This window comes from Numida meleagris, chromosome 3, assembly GCF_002078875.1.
Source record: "Numida meleagris isolate 19003 breed g44 Domestic line chromosome 3, NumMel1.0, whole genome shotgun sequence".
NCBI lineage: Eukaryota > Metazoa > Chordata > Aves > Galliformes > Numididae > Numida > Numida meleagris.
In genome coordinates, this window is record NC_034411.1 from 49,203,958 (window position 1) to 49,222,008 (window position 18,051).

General features: G+C 46.9%; 1 protein-coding gene and 1 long non-coding RNA gene across 3 annotated transcripts in view; one reads left to right on the forward strand and one right to left on the reverse strand.

Moving 5' to 3' along the window:
• The window catches only part of LOC110395429, a 9,538-nt gene extending 781 nt beyond the window's left edge, over window positions 1–8,757 (reverse strand). The window contains exons 1-2 of one of the 2 annotated variants that reach the window (XR_002436380.1): window positions 8,715–8,757; window positions 982–1,062 (exon numbers count right to left, since the gene is read on the reverse strand). This is a non-coding gene — a long non-coding RNA (uncharacterized LOC110395429). Of the gene's footprint in view, window positions 1–981; window positions 1,063–3,333; window positions 3,465–8,714 lie in introns of those variants that run through there. The other variant, XR_002436379.1, reaches the window with a different exon arrangement.
• AKAP12 (A-kinase anchoring protein 12) overlaps window positions 12,734–18,051 on the forward strand; it is a 32,747-nt gene continuing 27,429 nt past the window's right edge. The window contains exon 1 of the mRNA XM_021390160.1: window positions 12,734–12,973. Within this exon, the coding sequence (XP_021245835.1) occupies window positions 12,893–12,973 (81 nt within the window). The 5' untranslated portion in view covers window positions 12,734–12,892. The remainder of the gene's footprint in view (window positions 12,974–18,051) is intronic.

Consider the following 18,051-nt stretch of genomic DNA (forward strand, 5'->3'; position numbering starts at 1 on the left):
GGGAAGGGAAGGGAAGGGAAGGGAAGGGAAGGGAAGGGAAGGGAATCACATTTTTTTCAAAAGCTCACCCAGACACTAAATTTTATGGTGTCTTTTTATGACACTAGAATTTGGAGTGTCATTGCTTTGTTTGATTGCACAGGCAATAAGGTAAGTAAGAAAGCCCCTAGAAATTAACTTTCAAATTAAATAAATATTATACGGAAAACAATATTTATTCTGTGCAGTTGGAGTTTAATTTTTTCACTTTGACTTCAGTAACAATTGGATAAGAGCCTGCAAATTGTTTTTCCCTGAAAAACAGGTGGCATTTTAAAATCAGAGCTCTTCCAAACACTGTGCAACTCCTCATGTCGAAGTTTAACTGCATACGCAGTGGCCCTACATTCTCCCATGTCTATACAGTCTCCAGCAATCTCATCCCACACCATCAGAAATACCTGCAGAAAATGTTGGTGGTGTTTATTATGACCAAGGAGAATAAATATAAAGAGCACGACAATTTAAAATAAGATAGCTTTGCAGAGATGCTACTGAACAATGTCTCCTACCCATGCTATGTATTTGTAACACAGCATTATCTTGCTAGACTACTTCTTGGCTGCATGTTTTAATCTAATAGAATGCTTCTAAATATTTCCTCCTTGGCTGGATACAATGGGACATTACAATAGGACATTATACTGTAACTAAGGATGCCCCATGAAAAGCAGAGTACTTAGCCATTTAGTCCTCCTTCACTGTACTTGCCTCTTGCATCAGGTTTCAATAAACAATGATTAAATTATTCATCTCCTTCATTTGCTCAAGTGCAAAAGTGTGGATTCTCATATTGAGTCTAGACGTGCTAGAAAACTGGCACAAACAAAGTAAACATTCGCTGAATTCACTGTGCTTTCCACTTCGTGTAAATGAGGAGCTGAAGAATGAAGGAATATAAAAATAAACGTTGACATTAACTCATCCGTTATCTTTTCTTACCTGAGCAGCCTCACCATCTGTACTGATGGGGTAAGTCAGAGGAACAGGGCACAGCCAGTGGTTAGGTTCTTCAAATCTTTGCTTCAAACAGAAAATTGTGCAGTATTAAAAAGATAATATCATTTTTTTTTTAAAAAGCACAACATTTTCAAAGAAGCTTTATTCATTTGAAAATCTCCCCCTAAATGTATTAAAAAATACATCCATCTTGGCTGAGGATGGACAAAAGCCTCTGAAGCAGAATACCTGGAAAACCGGACATGGAGACACTGTAGAACAATGCTCAGACTTGGAACATGATGGCATTGAAAGTAAAACTAGCAAAAACAACAAAATTACTTCACTATTTGACATGACCTTGCATACTGCGTGAGCAACAAGATGTTCTCTCTGTTTGGATAAGAAAATTGTGCGTTCTTCACAAAGAAACATTTTAAGCATCTCTGTGCTCGCTAGATCTGTCAACTTTTCCACTGTAAACATCAATGTTAAGGATTAGATCTCTGCTGCAAAGTGCAGCTACAGAGTTAAATGCCACCAGCAACAGCCGCAGATGGGGCTTCAAGGGGGTACTCTATCTCTTTTCAAAAGAGTTATTTCAGCTTTTTTTTTTTGTTAAGGTTATGAAAAGTAGAGCAAAAAGGAAAAATACAAAAAATTCAGCTTCTCTAAAATCTCTCTTTTTTTGAGTTGCTATGATCAAAGCTAATTTCAGGTATGTTTACAAGCTGTAAGTAATGGATTGCTTCATGACAGGAGCCAGCATCTTAAGGCTGAGGCTCAGACTGGCCTGTGTATTTGTGCTTGAGAATGAAACCTGAGATGTGTAAGAGCTTTTGAAGGACTGGGACGTAGTGTAATAACCAGTGGAATACTCCCGTTGAGACCAGCTGATGTTAGCTAACAGGTGAGAAGCTTGGGACGGAGCACTGGCCACCCAGCCTCTGGCCAGGGGAGCAGCAAACCCTGCAGAGGTGGGCATCAGAGCTCCAGCCTCTTACTGAAGACTGAAGCAGTGCTGCAGAGACATCTGTTTTGGAAGCAGAGCCCGAGAGCTGACAGGAGATTCCCTCTCCCCTTCTGCAAAGATCTGCATGCTCCTGTGGTAGACCCCTGGCCTCCCAGATCAGCTGGGGCCATGGATCATATCCTCACTAGCTGTTTCCATAAGTATAGTTGTAACCATCATTAACCATCATTGTAACTAGAGGCCCTTCTCCTCCCCTTCCCCATAAAAATTTCCAAAGCTAAAATACAAAGAAAGAGGCATAGCTGAGTGCAGTGTGCAAGGACATGGTGAGAAGAAACACAGTCATATGAGAATACTTCAGTAATTAAAGAGCCACTGATGCTGTACTTAGTTCTACATAGGTGGGTCGGAGCACTGAAGAGCAAAACTTTGTGAGAGGGCAAACTTCTCCCCAGGGCAATTTCTATCTCTGCACCATCATCCACCCCTTGAATGGATCTTCTTGGGTACATGAGTCAACCACAGCAGCTGTGTCAAGGCAATTAGCTCCTGCAACATTTCTGGTCCTCAGGGGTGAGGAGAAGTCTTGCCTTTTGGGGAATCTGGAGAAACATGGCTCTGGGCAGATTTGAGCTATGTTTTGGATGGATGCATATGCACTTCTTCACTGAAAGTCCCCACCCAAACAGTGCATCCTCCCCTGTGTTTGCACTGATAGTTTCTGTATGGTCAAGAGGAGAAAAAAGCAGACCAGAGCTACCCAAACTTCCATCTTCTTGAAAGGACAGTCATGAGAAAATCCTCTTTGGACAGTAGAGCAATCTGAATACACCTGATACTGCAGGATGAATGTCTAGACAGAAAAAATTATTAATCAGCTGCTTCCAGACATCTGTCACATTATTTTTTGGGTATAGCAGGTAGACACATTATTGCATGCTTTGGGGTAAATGGCCTATGAATTTGAAATTAATGTGCAAAGCAATTTAATCTGATCTAGTGCCCACTGAAATAGAAATTAAAACGACAAAATCATAACAAGAGATGGAAGATGGTTAGAATCCTAGAAGACGTTATCGCTTTGCTCATTGCCAGGCTTATTTCCTGACACTACAGAAGTACAAGCTGGGGTAGTTTCCAGATATACTTATTGCTTCTGGAAATCAGATTTAAAATACACAGTAAGACAGATATAACACAAGAGCAATACTCCATTCCTCAATAATTATACTGGTCACTACATAATAGAGCTTAGAAAAAGCATAACCTATGAAATAGAAAGCTATTTCATAAACTTAGGTGAAGAGATCTTTTCCCCCCTAATAATCCAATACTGAACAGTATCAACTTCATAGTATCGAGTTAAAAGTCCTTTGGCTTACCCCAGCAGGACTGTGCCTCTGTTCCCACCACTTCTGGCCCTGGGTCACAAGCTGACAGCCAGCATGAGCCTCTGCATTTCTGTGCGTGGGCCGCTCACTGTCCCCAACTCTCTGTGCTGCAGAAGGCTGCAGAAATCATCTGCATGCAGACAGATACAGGGGCCTAGATCTTCACCTCTCACATGTATTCAAAAACAAACAAGCATAAAACCACAAAGGATGACTTAAAATCTTTGTCCTGCTGTGATGAGCACTATAGATTTGAAAAGAGCAACATGCTTTTAAAAGGCAGTCCTTCTCAAAAAAAGGCGTAATTTATCTCCATATGAATTGGGTGACTTGGCAACCTGAGGATAGAAGCTGCCAAGCTCCCAACCCCAGCAGGGAGAGTTTCACCACCATCTTTGTGGGAGCAGATTTATGTCAGCACCAGCTACTCATGAGAGTAAACTTTGATAATATCCACCTGGGTTTTGCTATCACATCACGGCCTTGCCAACCGCCCATGTTCATAATGCAGCTGTTTGCCAGTAGCTAGACACAGTGGCCAATGGTATTTACTGAGCAGCCTAAACTCAAGGCAAGGCCGGCGGCTCAGGAGCAGAGTTGTTCAAAACAACTGATTTTAAGCTTTGCCAGAGGACTCATATTCTGCTGACAGGACTGGGTTTTGAGCCACAGTCACAAGATGATACTCGCATCCACTCAGAGGAAGGGAGCAGTGTTTTACAGTTTCTGATTCAACAAGAAATAAGCTATGAAGCAGCACCCATGCTAGCACGGAGTCTTGTCCTTCTCAGAGGCCCTGGAGCATGCAGCATATCCCTGCAGAAAAGGTACTGCTCTGATAAATCCTGGTCCCCAAGTAACATCCCCTCTGCAGCTTCATATGAGGTGGCAGATGGGAGAGTTATTTCTGAACCACTCAAGAAGGTGTGCTGAAAACTGAAGGGAGCACAGTCTAGGAGAAGGCCCTGGTAAGCCAGCCCTCTGCAAGCATGGTCTGCAGGGCTCAGGAACCAGAGAGGAAGACAAGGCCTAGATGCCCACAGTATCCTGTCTGGGCTTTGCCACCACTGCTGCCCAAGGCCAGAGGAACAGGGCCATTGCTTCTCTCCGTGGCCTGCCCAAAATATGCTTGAGAGACCTTGATCCCACCTCATTTGCTCAGCTTTGTCTTGGTGCCCAGAAGAACATCCTGAAAGTGCTAACTGCACCTATGGAAGACCTATCACTTTAACAAGAGCAGTATCTTCTGCTTGCAGTCAGAGTCAGGTAAAGCAGGACTGATCTCTGTCAGCATCGTCTCCATCCTCTCCCCACCACAAGCACTGCTGAGCAAGGAGGACTCAGCCTACAGACTGATGAAAGATTACAGGTGCACAGGCAGAGCGACATCTCCTGATTTTCACCTAAAAGTGATTGTTGATGGAACTGCAGCCATTCATCAGAATAGTTTAAAGCTTTTGCAACTATTCTGCAAACTATTCTTGCAACCATTTTGCAAACCAAATACTATATTTTTGAAAAATTCAGTGTAATTCTTCCTTTCCCCTCACTTTTTAATCCTCATTGGTACCTCTTAGCTCTTACTGATTTTCTTTGCTTCCCTATCTGTTCTTTGCTTCCTCTGTCTTTGGAGTCCTTAACAACCAACTCTACCTTTCTGCTGACTGCCACTTCATCTTTTTCTTCTTAATTTCTCCTTTCTTTCATATTTGCAAGATGCACAAGTTCATTTCCAGCTAAGAAAGGCATCCCACACAGGGAAAGTAAACCAGGGAAACCTTTCTTCTCATTTATTTCAAGCAGCTGCTTCCACTGCTATAGACTGTCACTACAGCAGAGAAGGGCGTGCAGGTTCAATCCCTGACATGTAAAGTGAATGTGGGATACATGCACGGGAGGCCAAGTGACCAAACAGAAACTCAGGTTAATGCTGATCTTCAGTACTCTGAGTTCACCTGCCTATTAGCATAGTCACCTTTCTTTTCAGCTACTGTACATCTTTCCCAAACATCTTCCTCATCAAATCCTCTTATTTTTCAAGGCTTCTCTAAAATAAAGGCATTTCATAAAGTTGGTCACTCTTTGCTTTCACACGCTCTTGCAGCACTGTGTTATTTAGATCCGTGCTTGAAAAAAGCTGTAGCTGTTCTGCATTCTGGCATCCCATTACTAATTCTGGCGGAGCTAGACATTTCTGTAAACATGGCTGGGAAATGGATATTGTGCTTTGTTCCAATCTCCGCAATAGAATTCTTCATGACCTCTGGCATGCCACTCAGCCGATGGGTCTCAGTTTCATCATATCAGGATTTTCAGACTTTTCTTTCTTACTTTTTATTTGAGGGAACAAGAGTTTTAAAAGACAAGGGGGGAATACAGTATTATTATTTTTATCCTTTGCCTTCCCCTCTGTTTTTCCTTCTGCCTAGCTTCCATGCAGCTGTTGAACATTTAAGAAAAACATGTCTCCCACTGAGCAAGTTCCCTACAAAAGTGAACTGAGCTTCAGGCAAGAGGAAATGTGAGTCCTGAGGTCACTCCTGAAATAAAGCCCTTGCCCGGCTGCACATAACTCTGTTGTTGTGTGTTTTAGGCATGATTTAGAACAAAATATTGCACATTTCCCACAAACAGAATAAAGAGAAATGCTGGTGATCATGAGATGATCATAAGATCTTTCAAATCTTATTATATCTTTCTGGAATTTTCAGTTGCGCTTTCAGAGCCCACTGCTTAGATCCAAACAAAAGTGGGGGAGCTGGGATTAGGGGAAGAAGATGACCTGCTGGTGCAAATCAGAGTTAATAGAGAGGCCTCCGTGTCCTCCACACAGTTTGTTTGAGAAGACAGAACCCTTTTTCCACGTTTAAGATACACCCCCTTTTCACAGGGGAGTAATATTTCTGTCAGATATGAAAGTAGTTTCTAATCTGCTCTGACCTTGGTGGGAAATTCAAGTCCAAATGTAGTAACAGAGAAGCTGACAGGTCAGCCTGAAGAATCTGACATGGGAGAGGCTTTCTTGCTGTCTTTCTTCTTTTCTTTCACTGAAAATCTTATCAAGGATCACTTCAAGTTCTGTGGCAGGATGACCGACCATAGAAATGACACCAGCTGTGTCATTGCTCCTGCTGTTACAGTGAAGGTAACCAGACTCATTGAGGATCTGCTAATATTATTATAAACATTTAAAGATGGAGTCCTTTGGAGAGAAGCATTTTACCTTTTCATGTGCTAATGCTGCAAAAGTTGATCTAAATTTTACAGTTATACCTGACACTCTACAGAAAGACTTCTTTACCTAACAGCTTTTACTTCTTTGTTTTCTAAGTTGTAGGCAAATACAATGACCCTCGCAAAGGCTGTAGACAGTTCTCTCCATTTCTGAAGCTTTCTGCTTGTCAGGTGCATCAGTGCCCTCTGGTACAATGACTAAGACAAAACTTGGATGATAGAAATGATCTATGCTTGCTTCTTCTTGCTTCCTTCCCGCATCAGTAATCTTATATGCCTTGACAACAGAAGGGCTAAAACTGCTTTGAGTTAAGAGTCCCAGCTCAGGAATTATTCACAAGTCTGAAACATGATGGCTATCTTTCAGGCTATCTTTCTTTTGGTTATTTTTCTGGAAGCAAGCTTATTTTTGATCACCCTGACAGAAGGTTAAAAGCTTTTGGTTAAAAGATTGGATGTTTCTTTGTACTTTGTCAGTCAAGCGATGAGCCTAACATTTCTATTCATTGCTCATGACAAATGTTATAAATTATGAACAGCTAAAGCCTATTTATTATTTGTATTACTGGAGAAACAGCTCATAGACTGAACCCCATTATTTTCAACATAGCTCCTACCAGACAGAACAAAAGTCCATGCATAGGAGAGTTCACAGTCTAATTTTAAAGTAAGGTAAAGGGCAGATCTGACAGCTTCCCTCCATTCAGAGCCTAGGAACTGTGTCTCCCACTCACCTAAGGACCACTGGCTGCCCAGGTGAAAAGTCTCAGATATGAAGCAGATGGCTTTGGAACCCAGACACTTCCCAGCAGATGTCTGGTGGGACCTTTTGTGTCCAGAGCTGTGTTCAAACCTGTAGGACCAGATGCCACCTGCATGGGACTGGGCAAGAAAGGAAGAGGAAACTGGGAGGCAGCAGCATAAGCTGCATAGAGGCAGGTGGCTTGGGATGAATAAAGGAGGGGCTCTCAGGCTCAGAGGTGAAGTCTGGTGAGACTGCACCAGACACTTATAGACCAATAAAGGTAAGATGAGGAAATGAGGAAGTAAGGTTGTCCAGCATGCCAGGCAGTGATCATAGATCAGCCACATCTCTGCAGCCGATCCATTTTCTGTAGACAGCATATCTAAGGCATGATTTAATGAAGGACTCTGAAGGATGTTACCTCCAGCAAAAGGCAAAGCACAAAGTCTCCTTTCTGAAGATCTCCAAAGCAGAAGGGTGATGACCACCATCAGCTCTGAAAGAGGGATTATAAAAATGGTAGCATTAGATGAGGAAGGTTGTTTGAGGCAAAGACTCAAAATTGTGCTCTGTAGAGAGCAAAAGGAATGTTGCAGAGAGGAAGGTCAAGGTAACGGGCTAGGAAAATCATCCCTGCTGCAGCATTCTGGGTGGGCAGTGGCAGAGTAGGATGGTCCTTGCTCAGGCCAGAGGAAGAATGTGACAGCACTGAGATCCTGGTGGTCTGCGTGTTTCTTTTAAAATTTGTTTTTCTGCTCTGTTTGCTGGGGCTGCGATCCAGGAAACATTTTACTGTTTCCCACCTGCAGCTAACCTGGGAGTGCATCACAGAGAAAGGATCACATACCTTACACCGTTTTTCACACAGCAAATGTCTCTCAGCTCAGCCAGGAGCCATGAAATATGACAAAAAATGGCCAGAGGAGCAGGTAGCCTCTGTGTGAGGGATGCAGAAAAACTTCATGACCTTCTTCCCATTTGGAGGACAGGACTTCTGACAGAGGACGTGGCTGTCTGGACAATGGGCAATGCCAGGTACCTGTTGGGGTGGTGGTGGTGGTGGCAGCCACACACCTCAGGAAGAGAGACGGGGACATGTGGGCTTGGCAGAGACCGCTGAGGGACAAGTAAAGGACAGGCCTTGGATCTAGGTCCCAGGTGTGGGCACTGAGGACTCCCTCAGCAGCACAGGCTGGAAGTGTATCACTACAAGCCCTGGCAAGAGGTGAGGAGCAACAGGAACTTGCCTGAGCAAAGTCTTGCACATACTCATCTAAGGCTGAAGCTAGCCCTGTTTTAAGCAAGAACATGACCTCCAGAGGTCTCTTCCAACTTAAATTATTCTGAGCCTGTTCAAAATTAAAATCTAATTTTCAGAGCGGTGTCTCAGCACCTGATGCCGCGGAACCCTTCCGTTCTTCTCAGCTGCCATGACAACACCAACAGTGCCAAGACATTCCTCTGCAGGGCTACTCTCAGTCCCAGCTCCAGTCCCAGTCCCAGAGGTTTCCTCCTGAGGACAAAGCAGTGTCACCCACCTGCCACTGGGATAATGGGGCAATGGCACTGCAGAGAGCTCTCTGCCTCCTTATCTCTGTCCCATGGGCATTCCTTCCTTGATGAGGAATTTCCTCAAAGCACTGACTGAAAGGCTTCTTGGGTCAGATGCCTTTATCTATGCAGCAGATAAAACACCACCAAGGGAGGACACATTCCTCCACTTCTGCCACTACCAATGCCCCTGCCCGCAAGCTGGGGTCCACACATTTGCACCGTATGTTATTTATTCTGCTACGCTGCATGACAGCCAAACGCTTGCTAGGAAACTAAGATATAGCCTGGATCTAGCCTTCCCCAATCACAGGAAAGTTATATGGGAAGTAAGAGATTGAGACTGCATTGTTTGGGCAGTGACCAGGCCATGCTGTGCATCTCTTCGGTCAAATTCCCAGCGGGTCATGAGACTGCTGCAGTCTTTTGCCCTGTCCGGTGCCCTTCTGAAGAACTGCCCTCGGGCAGGTGGTGATAACTGGACTACTGAAGCTTCATATGTTTGCCAAAGTAATTCCATGAAGAGCAGGGTAACTGAGGAGTGGGTAAGGATAGAAAGCAAACCACTGGTGGGGGCAGATCTCCCAAAATGGCTGCAGCACATTGAACAGTGGTACCTGGGACAAGCCACGATGTGCAAACATGCTCTGGGTGACACACTTGTTATTCAGATATATGGCCTTTACCTAAATAATCATCAAACCTGATGCTGTTTTATAAATTGCATGCATACATATACATACATGATTAGATCTTTTCTGATACAGATAACGTCTGGGATGTGAATAGATTAGATTTAGATGTTGGTTGTTTTGCTGTTTTTTTGTTGTGTGTGTTTTGTTGTTTTTGGTTTTGGGTTTTTTGTTTGTTTGTTTGTTTGTTTTTGCATTCTGTATATCAGCATGATTTTCTAGAGTATTTTAGCTCCTAAGAAATAATTACAAAAAAAAGGTAATTTGGGAAATTGTTTTCCTTTCTTGTTGTTTCTTCCTATGGCTTAATCAAGGCTGCTGGCAAGCAAACTATTTTTACATGGCTATTTTTTGTCATTTTCTTCTTTTTACACTTCTTGCTAGTGTTTTGTTAGGCTGATAGGTATTAGATCCTTAGGTATACACATTCATTTCTAGCAACATCCTGGGATTTCCTATCACAATTTGCTAAAAAGGAGGGAAAAATGGCTGAAGGTAGCTGGTAAGCACAGCTGAGGTGAAGTCAGAGCACTACATTCTCTATCCAGATCTAAGATATGTTCTTGAGAGCTTCCCATTTCAAGAACACTTGCATTATACGTCTCCACTTAGATTTTATGCCAAAAATATCCCAGCGTGGCTCCTGCTGATAAAAGCAAAGGGGTGTTAGTGTGAACAGGGCTCCAGTTAGCCACCCCAGCTCCTGCACAAACCCATGACAAGGCACCCTGGGCTGGAGATGGGGAGCCCATGGCCCATGCCAGGTGACCCCACCTCCCACTGCAGATGCAGGGTCCCAGCCCTCCATGTCACCCCGTTGCTCCTTAGGCACAGTCAGATCAACAGAGACCCAGAGCCAGAGCCACAAGTTGCAGATGGGGCAGATCATGGACGGGACAAGAAATGCGGGTAACATGCCAGTAGTACTTTAATTACTATATTTTTGGCTTTCTGAAAAGTACCCATGCGTACTTCTGCCTATAGTTTGATTATTCTTCCAACAGTACTGCTTGGTGCCTTGGGAAGAGGCCCATTTGAAGTACATGTGACTCCTCCCGACTGGAAAGGCAAAGAGACTTAGTGCTTGAAAGACTTATGTGTAGCAAGAGGCAGTCACGCTGCTCAGAGTAAAGGTCTGGGCAGTAACCCTTCTAGCACACAGGCAGAAGATAGAGAAACATGGGACGACACATGCCAGAGTCAGACCTGTCATCTGTCTCTATTCCTCCTGCATAGACAGGACATGGAGCAAGGCAAAAGGCTACAAGAGAACCAACAAACAGCCTCTGGGCCAGAGTGGGGCCATGGGTATATCTCCTGAAGTCCCTGTGCTGGAGTTACTCCAGGAAAGGAAGCAAAAGGTACAAGCCATGAGCAGAAGGGCTACAGAGCAATTTCAGATGGCAGAAAGGAGGCTGTGCCCTAGCTGCTTGCAAAGGAAACATTTAGTGGCCAACAAGCAGTGAAAATGATATGGCACAGAGCTTGAATTATGGTATGTTTCCTTTCTTGAGCAGGATCCCTAATTTTCCCTCAGTGCGAAGCCCCAGGAGCCACTGGGGCCACAGTGGGGCTGCAACTGAGGGGAAGCCAGCAGCCAGGCTAGCCTTCGGGTGGCTCTGTAAGCTGCTGTGGGCTTGGTTCTGAAATCACTAGCACATTATTAGTGATAATTTACTGCAAAGAAGATCTCGTAGGCCCAGTCTGGAATACGTCAGCACCTACGGCACTTCCAAGCACCAACACACTGCTTGAGCACCAGAAGTGAGAAGGGCTCGGTGTCTCTGGGCTCAGAAGCCAGAGATGTTGGGAATTACTCAGTGGGGGACTCTGCCCTTGGGGTACAGCTGCTCCCAGGGCCTGGCCATGGCTCCAGGCTTCACTTCTACCTCCCAGAGCCAAGCGACCACACAACCAACTTTCACTCCCTTTTCCTGCTCTCCCTTAAAACAAATGCAGCAATACTAATTTCCTGAAGATGATGAAAAAATAAATAAATGAACGATTAAGAAAACTGTTAGAGAGATAAGTGGCCTTAGGACAACGTGTTCCTGGTATTACACACATACATATGAGGGTGAGCAAGGCTGGGCTGAAGGGAGGGATGTGGTTCTGCCTGCACCATCCCCAGCAGCAGTTTGGTTCTGCTGAGGCTCCATGAGGTTCTTGTACTGCTGCAGTGGCTGTGTCATGCAGTGACTTGGTGTGGCCTGATTGCTTTACATAAAAAGCTGACCACGTGCAGAGAGCAGGCAATTAACAGAGCAGACTGTCAAGAGAATATAAATAAATAAATACATATATATATACACCTGAATGACCCAGTGATTCAATGGATGAGGATTGTTTCACGTTCTCTAAAGGAAAATGTCCCCGATATCTGATTTGAACTATGAACTCAGTGGAGGATGGGGGGATTCACAGGGAGGGGCTCCCTAAGGCAACACCGCGGTTGGTTTATCTCCGTGTACGTGTCATTTCCCTGGGGGTCCTTTTGGATCAGAGCACTGCTGTGTGCACGTTGGTCCCACTCCTGTGGCACAGGGAAATGGGGCACCGTGTCTGGGTCGGGAGAGAAGCTACCTCGTTGCCTGCTTTGCTCGGCATGCAGTCTAGCAGGAATTAATCAGTGAGAACCTGTGCCGCATGGCAAAAAGAAAAGAAAAAAAAAAGCAAGCAAGCAGCGTGGTACCCCGCTAAGGCATAGGTCCCTGCTTGCTCCGCGTCAGTCGCAGCCCGGACATGCCCCCGGCGGCCTTCACGGCTGAGGTCGGCAACCCCCGGACGCGGGTGGCGAAGGGGCCCCGAGCCCACCGCGGGGCAGCCCCTGGCCGGAGCCCCCGGAGGGCATTGGCGGGGGGCGGCTCGGTCCCGGTGGGCGAAGGGGGAGGTAAAAGAGCTGAGTCAGCGGAGCGGCCGCAGGCTGGGTCTGGGGTCCGGGCGGCGCTCCCGCCCGGCGGCACCGGTGGTGCCCACAAGAGAGGAGAGAGAGGCCCCGGGCAGCGGGCAGGGCGCTGCCCCCCTCCCCCCCCCTCCTCCTCCTCCGCCGCCGCCGCTCCTTATCAGCCCGGCTCGATGCTGCAAGGCGTGTCTGGGGCTCTGCTCATGTGATGGAGCAAACGGGAGACGGGCGGGGGGATCAGGGGCGGAGGTGATTTTCCTCCCTCTCTCGCTTTTTTTTTTTTTTTTTTTTCTTTCCCTCCCTCCTCTCGCTCCCTAAAGGAGTTCGCGGAGAGCCGCGCTCCCTCATTCCCGGCCGCGCCACAGCCGCCGCCCCCGAAGCCACTGCCGCTACACTCCGCTCCGCTCGGCTCTGCGGGGCAGCGCCATGGGCGCCGGCAGCTCCGCCGAGCCGCCCGCCCCGCCGCAGGAGGACGGGGCCGCCGCCGCCCCCTCGGAGCCCGCCAAGGTAAGGCCGGGGCGGCACGGCGCCGGGGGAGGCGGGCGGCGGCTCCGCAGCGCGGGGAAAGTTTCCTGCGCGCCGGCGGGCACCTGCCGGGGTCGGCGGGAGCCTGCGGGCCGAGCGGGCGGCGGTCGGGCCGGGACTGCGCCACGGGCAGCGCCGCAGTCATAAAACTCCCGGCGGCGGCGAGGGGCGAGGGCGGCGGGGCCGGGTTGGGGGTGGCGGCAGCGGTGGCGGCGACGCTTTTGTGTGCGGCTGCGGGGGGAGAGAGCCGCACCCAGCCGGGGCAGGGCTGTGCTAGGAGACCTCCTGACTGCGGTCCTGCGGCCGCTGCTGTGGTACCCAGGGCTCCCGCAACCTTTCTTATTATTCTTTTTTTCTTTCTTTTTCTTTTTTTCTTTTTTTCTTTCTTTCTTTCTTTTTTTTTTTTTTTCTTTTTTTTCCCTTCTCCCATCTCTCTCGAGGATGCGGGTGGGAGGCGCGTCAGGGGGACTGCAGCAGAGACCCTCCCCGCGCCGCCAAGTTTCCCCTGCTGGGCTCCAGCCTGAGTGTCCCTCCTCTCACCCCCCCCCCCCCCCCCCGTCCCGCATCAGGGCCGCCGCAGTCCCCCCGAGCAGAGCCGGGTGGGGAGGGAGCGCGGGGTCGTGGTGCAGGCGGTGGCTGCGGTGGTCCCCAGTGGCATACCGTCGGGACAAGCGGGGCGGCGGCGGCCCGCAACCAGCGGAGGAGGGATGAGGGTCTGAGTCTGTGTTATTTTAAATAAAGACGTTGAAGAATTGAAAGAAATTCTTTTAAAACGTCTGGTGTTTAAAAATAGATTATGAATGAACCCATTTATCCCTCTGGAATAGGCGTGTTGAGGGGATTCTGGGACTGAAAGGGAGGTTATGTGCATCTATGTGTTTACATAGCATCGTGTTGGGGTTAGACGTTAGTTGTTAGGGGAGACATAATGCGACGTTATGCCCGGAGTCTGTTGCACAGCCTGATCCGAGCTTGGGTCCTCGGAGCACTCCAAGTTTCTGTGAGCAGGCGTGTGGGTGTGTTGGAGCTTGAGAACTGGTTATGACTTTGTTTCTTTGACCTTGTGGTTCAGATTGAACTTTCAAGTTGAATTTCCCATAGTTCCTGGCTTCCACTAGACCTCCTTGTGCGTGTTTTGACAGATTTGAAAACCACATTGAGAATGAACTTTAAATTAACTGAGATTTATTTTATTTTCTTTTTAACCAAATAAGCATTAGGGATTGGTGTTGGTTAACAAAATATTTAGCAGTTGTGTTGAGCCGCTTTAGAATTCAAATGCTGAAATATAGACAGTGGTGAATTTGGAGGGTGAGCCTTTGATCGCAATGATTGTTTTAAAATGAAGATAACCTGACTTTGAGAAGGGTCACAGTGTTCGTAGTCATGTTTACCCGGTCATGGGAGCTAAGGCAAAAAAAAGGGGGATGCCATCGATGCTGTTCTCCAAGGCAGACTATTACTGGTCGTAAATACTGTGGTTTATATCTCCTGCTCTTTAGAAAGCGTGCTTTCCAACACTTCAGTTTTGTTATTCAAGCTGATCAAAGGCAGGGAAGTTCTCTTTGCGTGTCACTGCTGTAAGAAGTTCTGTGACCATGGTTTTCCTAAAACAGCTATTTTTGTCTTCTCTTACCTTGAATCAAAGTTTTAATGAAGTTTAGTCCTATTTTTTTCTTTTTCATATCTCCCTTAATCTGTTCTTACCACAGTGAGATTGTTTCATGCAGATTCATTACACGATTTTTCATAGCTGTTCCTTTCAGCCCTCTGAACATGAAAATCACCAGATCGTACCATGCCCCTGGAGAAATCTATCAAAGAGCTAATGTGTTTGCAAAAAAAAAAAAAAGCAGTGGTGTCATTTTAAAGGATGGTCTCCCTTCTTGTGCTTTTGAAATTAAAGCACTCATCCCAACTCTTCTAGATGAAAAATTTTGAAAACTGGCCTTCATGTAATCCGACTTGAGCAAGCCTTGGCAAGTGAATTACAGATACATTGTCTGGGCAACTGTTATAATGGGTAATGTAAAATTTCATGGCAGTTTTACTTCCTCATCACTTGAAATGCCTCAAAATATTTAATCAAGTGTCTTTCATAATAGTCCTGTTTTGCACTAGATGAAAACCTGTTTGCTTTTTCTCTGAGAAAAGGCTGTAAATGTGGCCTTAGGTTGTCTTGTTATCCCCATGTGACTCTTTGGCTAGATACCAGGTCTCGAGGTGTCCTGGTTACTGCAAGGGGGAGCACGTGGGCCTGCATTTCACTTCTGCAGCCCAGGAGATGTCAGATGCCATGTGAAGCATTTGGGCTACCATGGCAGAAGAGAGACTTGCGAACCTTTGGGTGCTGGTTTGCAAGCGCTGCAGGTTAAGCACGGGCTGAAGGAGTTAGGATCTCAGGTGCTCGCCCTAACTTCTCACAGATTGCTGCTGATTTGCGCATTAAGCAGCTCCAGAGTTTCCAACCCAGTGCGTTAGTGGGACTTGAAGTTGGTGGCTGGTTTCTTGTCTTTTTTTTTTCCTTTTGTAGTAGTAGTAGATCCTTACTGCGCGTAGTCGCCTGCTGTGGGAAGCCCCTCTGCAGGGAGTGTGCCAGGTAGCTGGGGTTACCAACACATTTGCATGTCTGAACTGAGTTCACTGGGTCTGTGTAGCAACACCCACAGTGCTGCTGGAATCAGGGGGCAGGGCACTGTCCCACAGAAGGTTCATCCAGTCAAGGTATTTCCTGGCCCTTTCTGCAGAAATACCCCTTTTCACCCATTGTTTTCTTCATCCTCTGCCCATCTTCCCTACTTTGGCCCATGCAATACAGCCCTGTGTCACATTGGTGCTCACCTTGTGTTCCCGTAAACCAAGTAAACTCACCAGCCCTTCAGGAAGCAGTCAGAGGGTTTTCGCACTGGACAAGTTCTCTGATGTATTAGTGGATTTGTTTGCCTCGTGATGCCCACCTGAGACTCAGAGCCAGGATGAGGCAAGCACCTGTGGCAGATGGCCAGGCGTGTGGGGCAGGAGGGCAGTGAAGGCCCTTCCCACCACTGAGCTGGTGGACCACGGCTGAAACCTCTCTGCTACTCTGTCCCGAGTAGCACGCTGGACCAAAGCCTGGCCTGAGAAGGGCTTAACAGATTTCAGTAATAATAGTGCTAGAAGTAGGACCTCTTTAAGAGAGGGCAGACAAACCTCAGGTGTGGAGAGTTAGCTTTGAGGTGTGTCATGGTTTTGTGATTTTCGGTTATTGGTATTCCACATCATAACATCATGTAGTGGACATACCTAGTTCTCAGAAGAGAAGGACTACTACAGTCCCCATGGTACTTTGCTCCTTTGTTACCATTTTCCAGCCGGAGGGAAAAGATAGAAGCTCGCAGTATAAAAACTTGCAGATCACGAGCCCTCGTCCCTTTTTCCGCCGTCTCTCGTCTTGGCAGCACCTCGCTCTCCAGCCACCTTATCATCGGTAGTAGAGTAAGGCCTACCTTGATTTTGGGACATTCTCTCTCTCTGTATTGGATTTATCAGCTTAAATTGTAATTATATTGTCTTATAGTGTGTTGTTTTGCATTCCGATATTTTATTTAGTAAATTAGTTTGTTTCTCCTCAGATTGTTGCCGCTGTTCTTTGCTCTCAGGGCCATCTCCCTACCCTTTTCCCCTTTCCCCTTTTCCCGGGACGTGGGCCCTTGGGTCCCCTGTCCCCTTTGTCACGGAATCGGGCCTAATGCCTGTAAACCGTTGACAGAGGTGCCCACTAGCATGGGCCTTGTGTTCCTGCCTCCTCCCCAGCCTGAGAACCACAGCTTCCCCTCATGGCTTCTGGCATCTGGTGAGCTCCTTCAGCGAACTGACAGCATGGGAAGCTGCTCGGCTTCTTTGGCACCACCATGGTGCGGAGCACCATTTTAGCAAGGTGTGCTGGCTGCTAGGCAAAGGAGGCAGCAGGTGGAGGGAGCAAACAGGCAGGACCTAGGTGGCACTGTTCCTAGTTGCAGCAATGGCACCATCTTATTTAACTGGTGGGCTTGCTCCCTGTTCATAGCAGGGCTGCTCCTCTCGTCCAGCTTCCCATTCCTATGCTGAGAATCCAGAGAGGGACTGGGGAGAGGTGCTGATTTGTTGCCTCTCAGAGTGGTGCCCTCCAGCTTGGAGGGGGGGAATGTAGCTACAGGATGCATGGTCAGTACAAGGAGAGCTGTGTCATGCTGCTGACGTCTCAGACAGCAAGTGTGACCCACCCTGTTTTTATCTCATTTAGAAGTTCAGGGTACCGATTTTAATACAGGTTTCTTTTTGTGGTCCTGCTGAAAAAAGAGAGGGTCGTTTTGGAGCAGCTACCTGCCTCTGCGCTGGGAAGCTTTTAAAGGTAGAATCCAGAAAAAAAAACCCTGGCAGAGCAACAAGCTATTCTTGCAGCAAAATAGAGGTTTGGCAAAGATAACCTTCTGCGGGAATTTTGATGGCTTTAAAATCTAGTGTGGTGAATTCCTGGCTTGCTCCCATGCAGGGGCCTCCGCTCAAGAGCAGCGATCATTCAAACTGTGTTTTCTGGATAATTCCCATTTCTGAGCAGTAACTTGATTACGCTACCTGCCTTGTAATGAGAGCAAGCGTCTGCTAGACAGTAAATATTTGGAACTGTCTCTTCTAAAGAGGTTACCAGCTGAGATGTCAGAATGTCTTATTGTCTGCATGCATGACAAATAACAGCTGTGACAGACATACATCTGCTGTTTAAACAACTGTGTGCTGGTGACAGGGTGGGGCTGAGCCAGCCTGAAAATACAAGCAAGTTGTAAGTTAGTGGTAGTGAAACTTAATCAAGTACTAGAGGAACTTCCCTAAACGGCATCTTGAAGGGCCCTAGTTAAAAAGCAATTGAGTGAGAAGCATTTGGCCTGGAACTGAGCTACAGGGCACTCCTTGTAGGACAGGGCTGGCTTCTCTCTTGAGTGCTTCCATTGGACCTGCAAGGAAGGTAGTGATGTCGTTCTGTACTGATGTTTGGAGTTCCGCCTGTGCAGTGGCTTAGGAGAGAGCATAAAGGTGCTTAATTG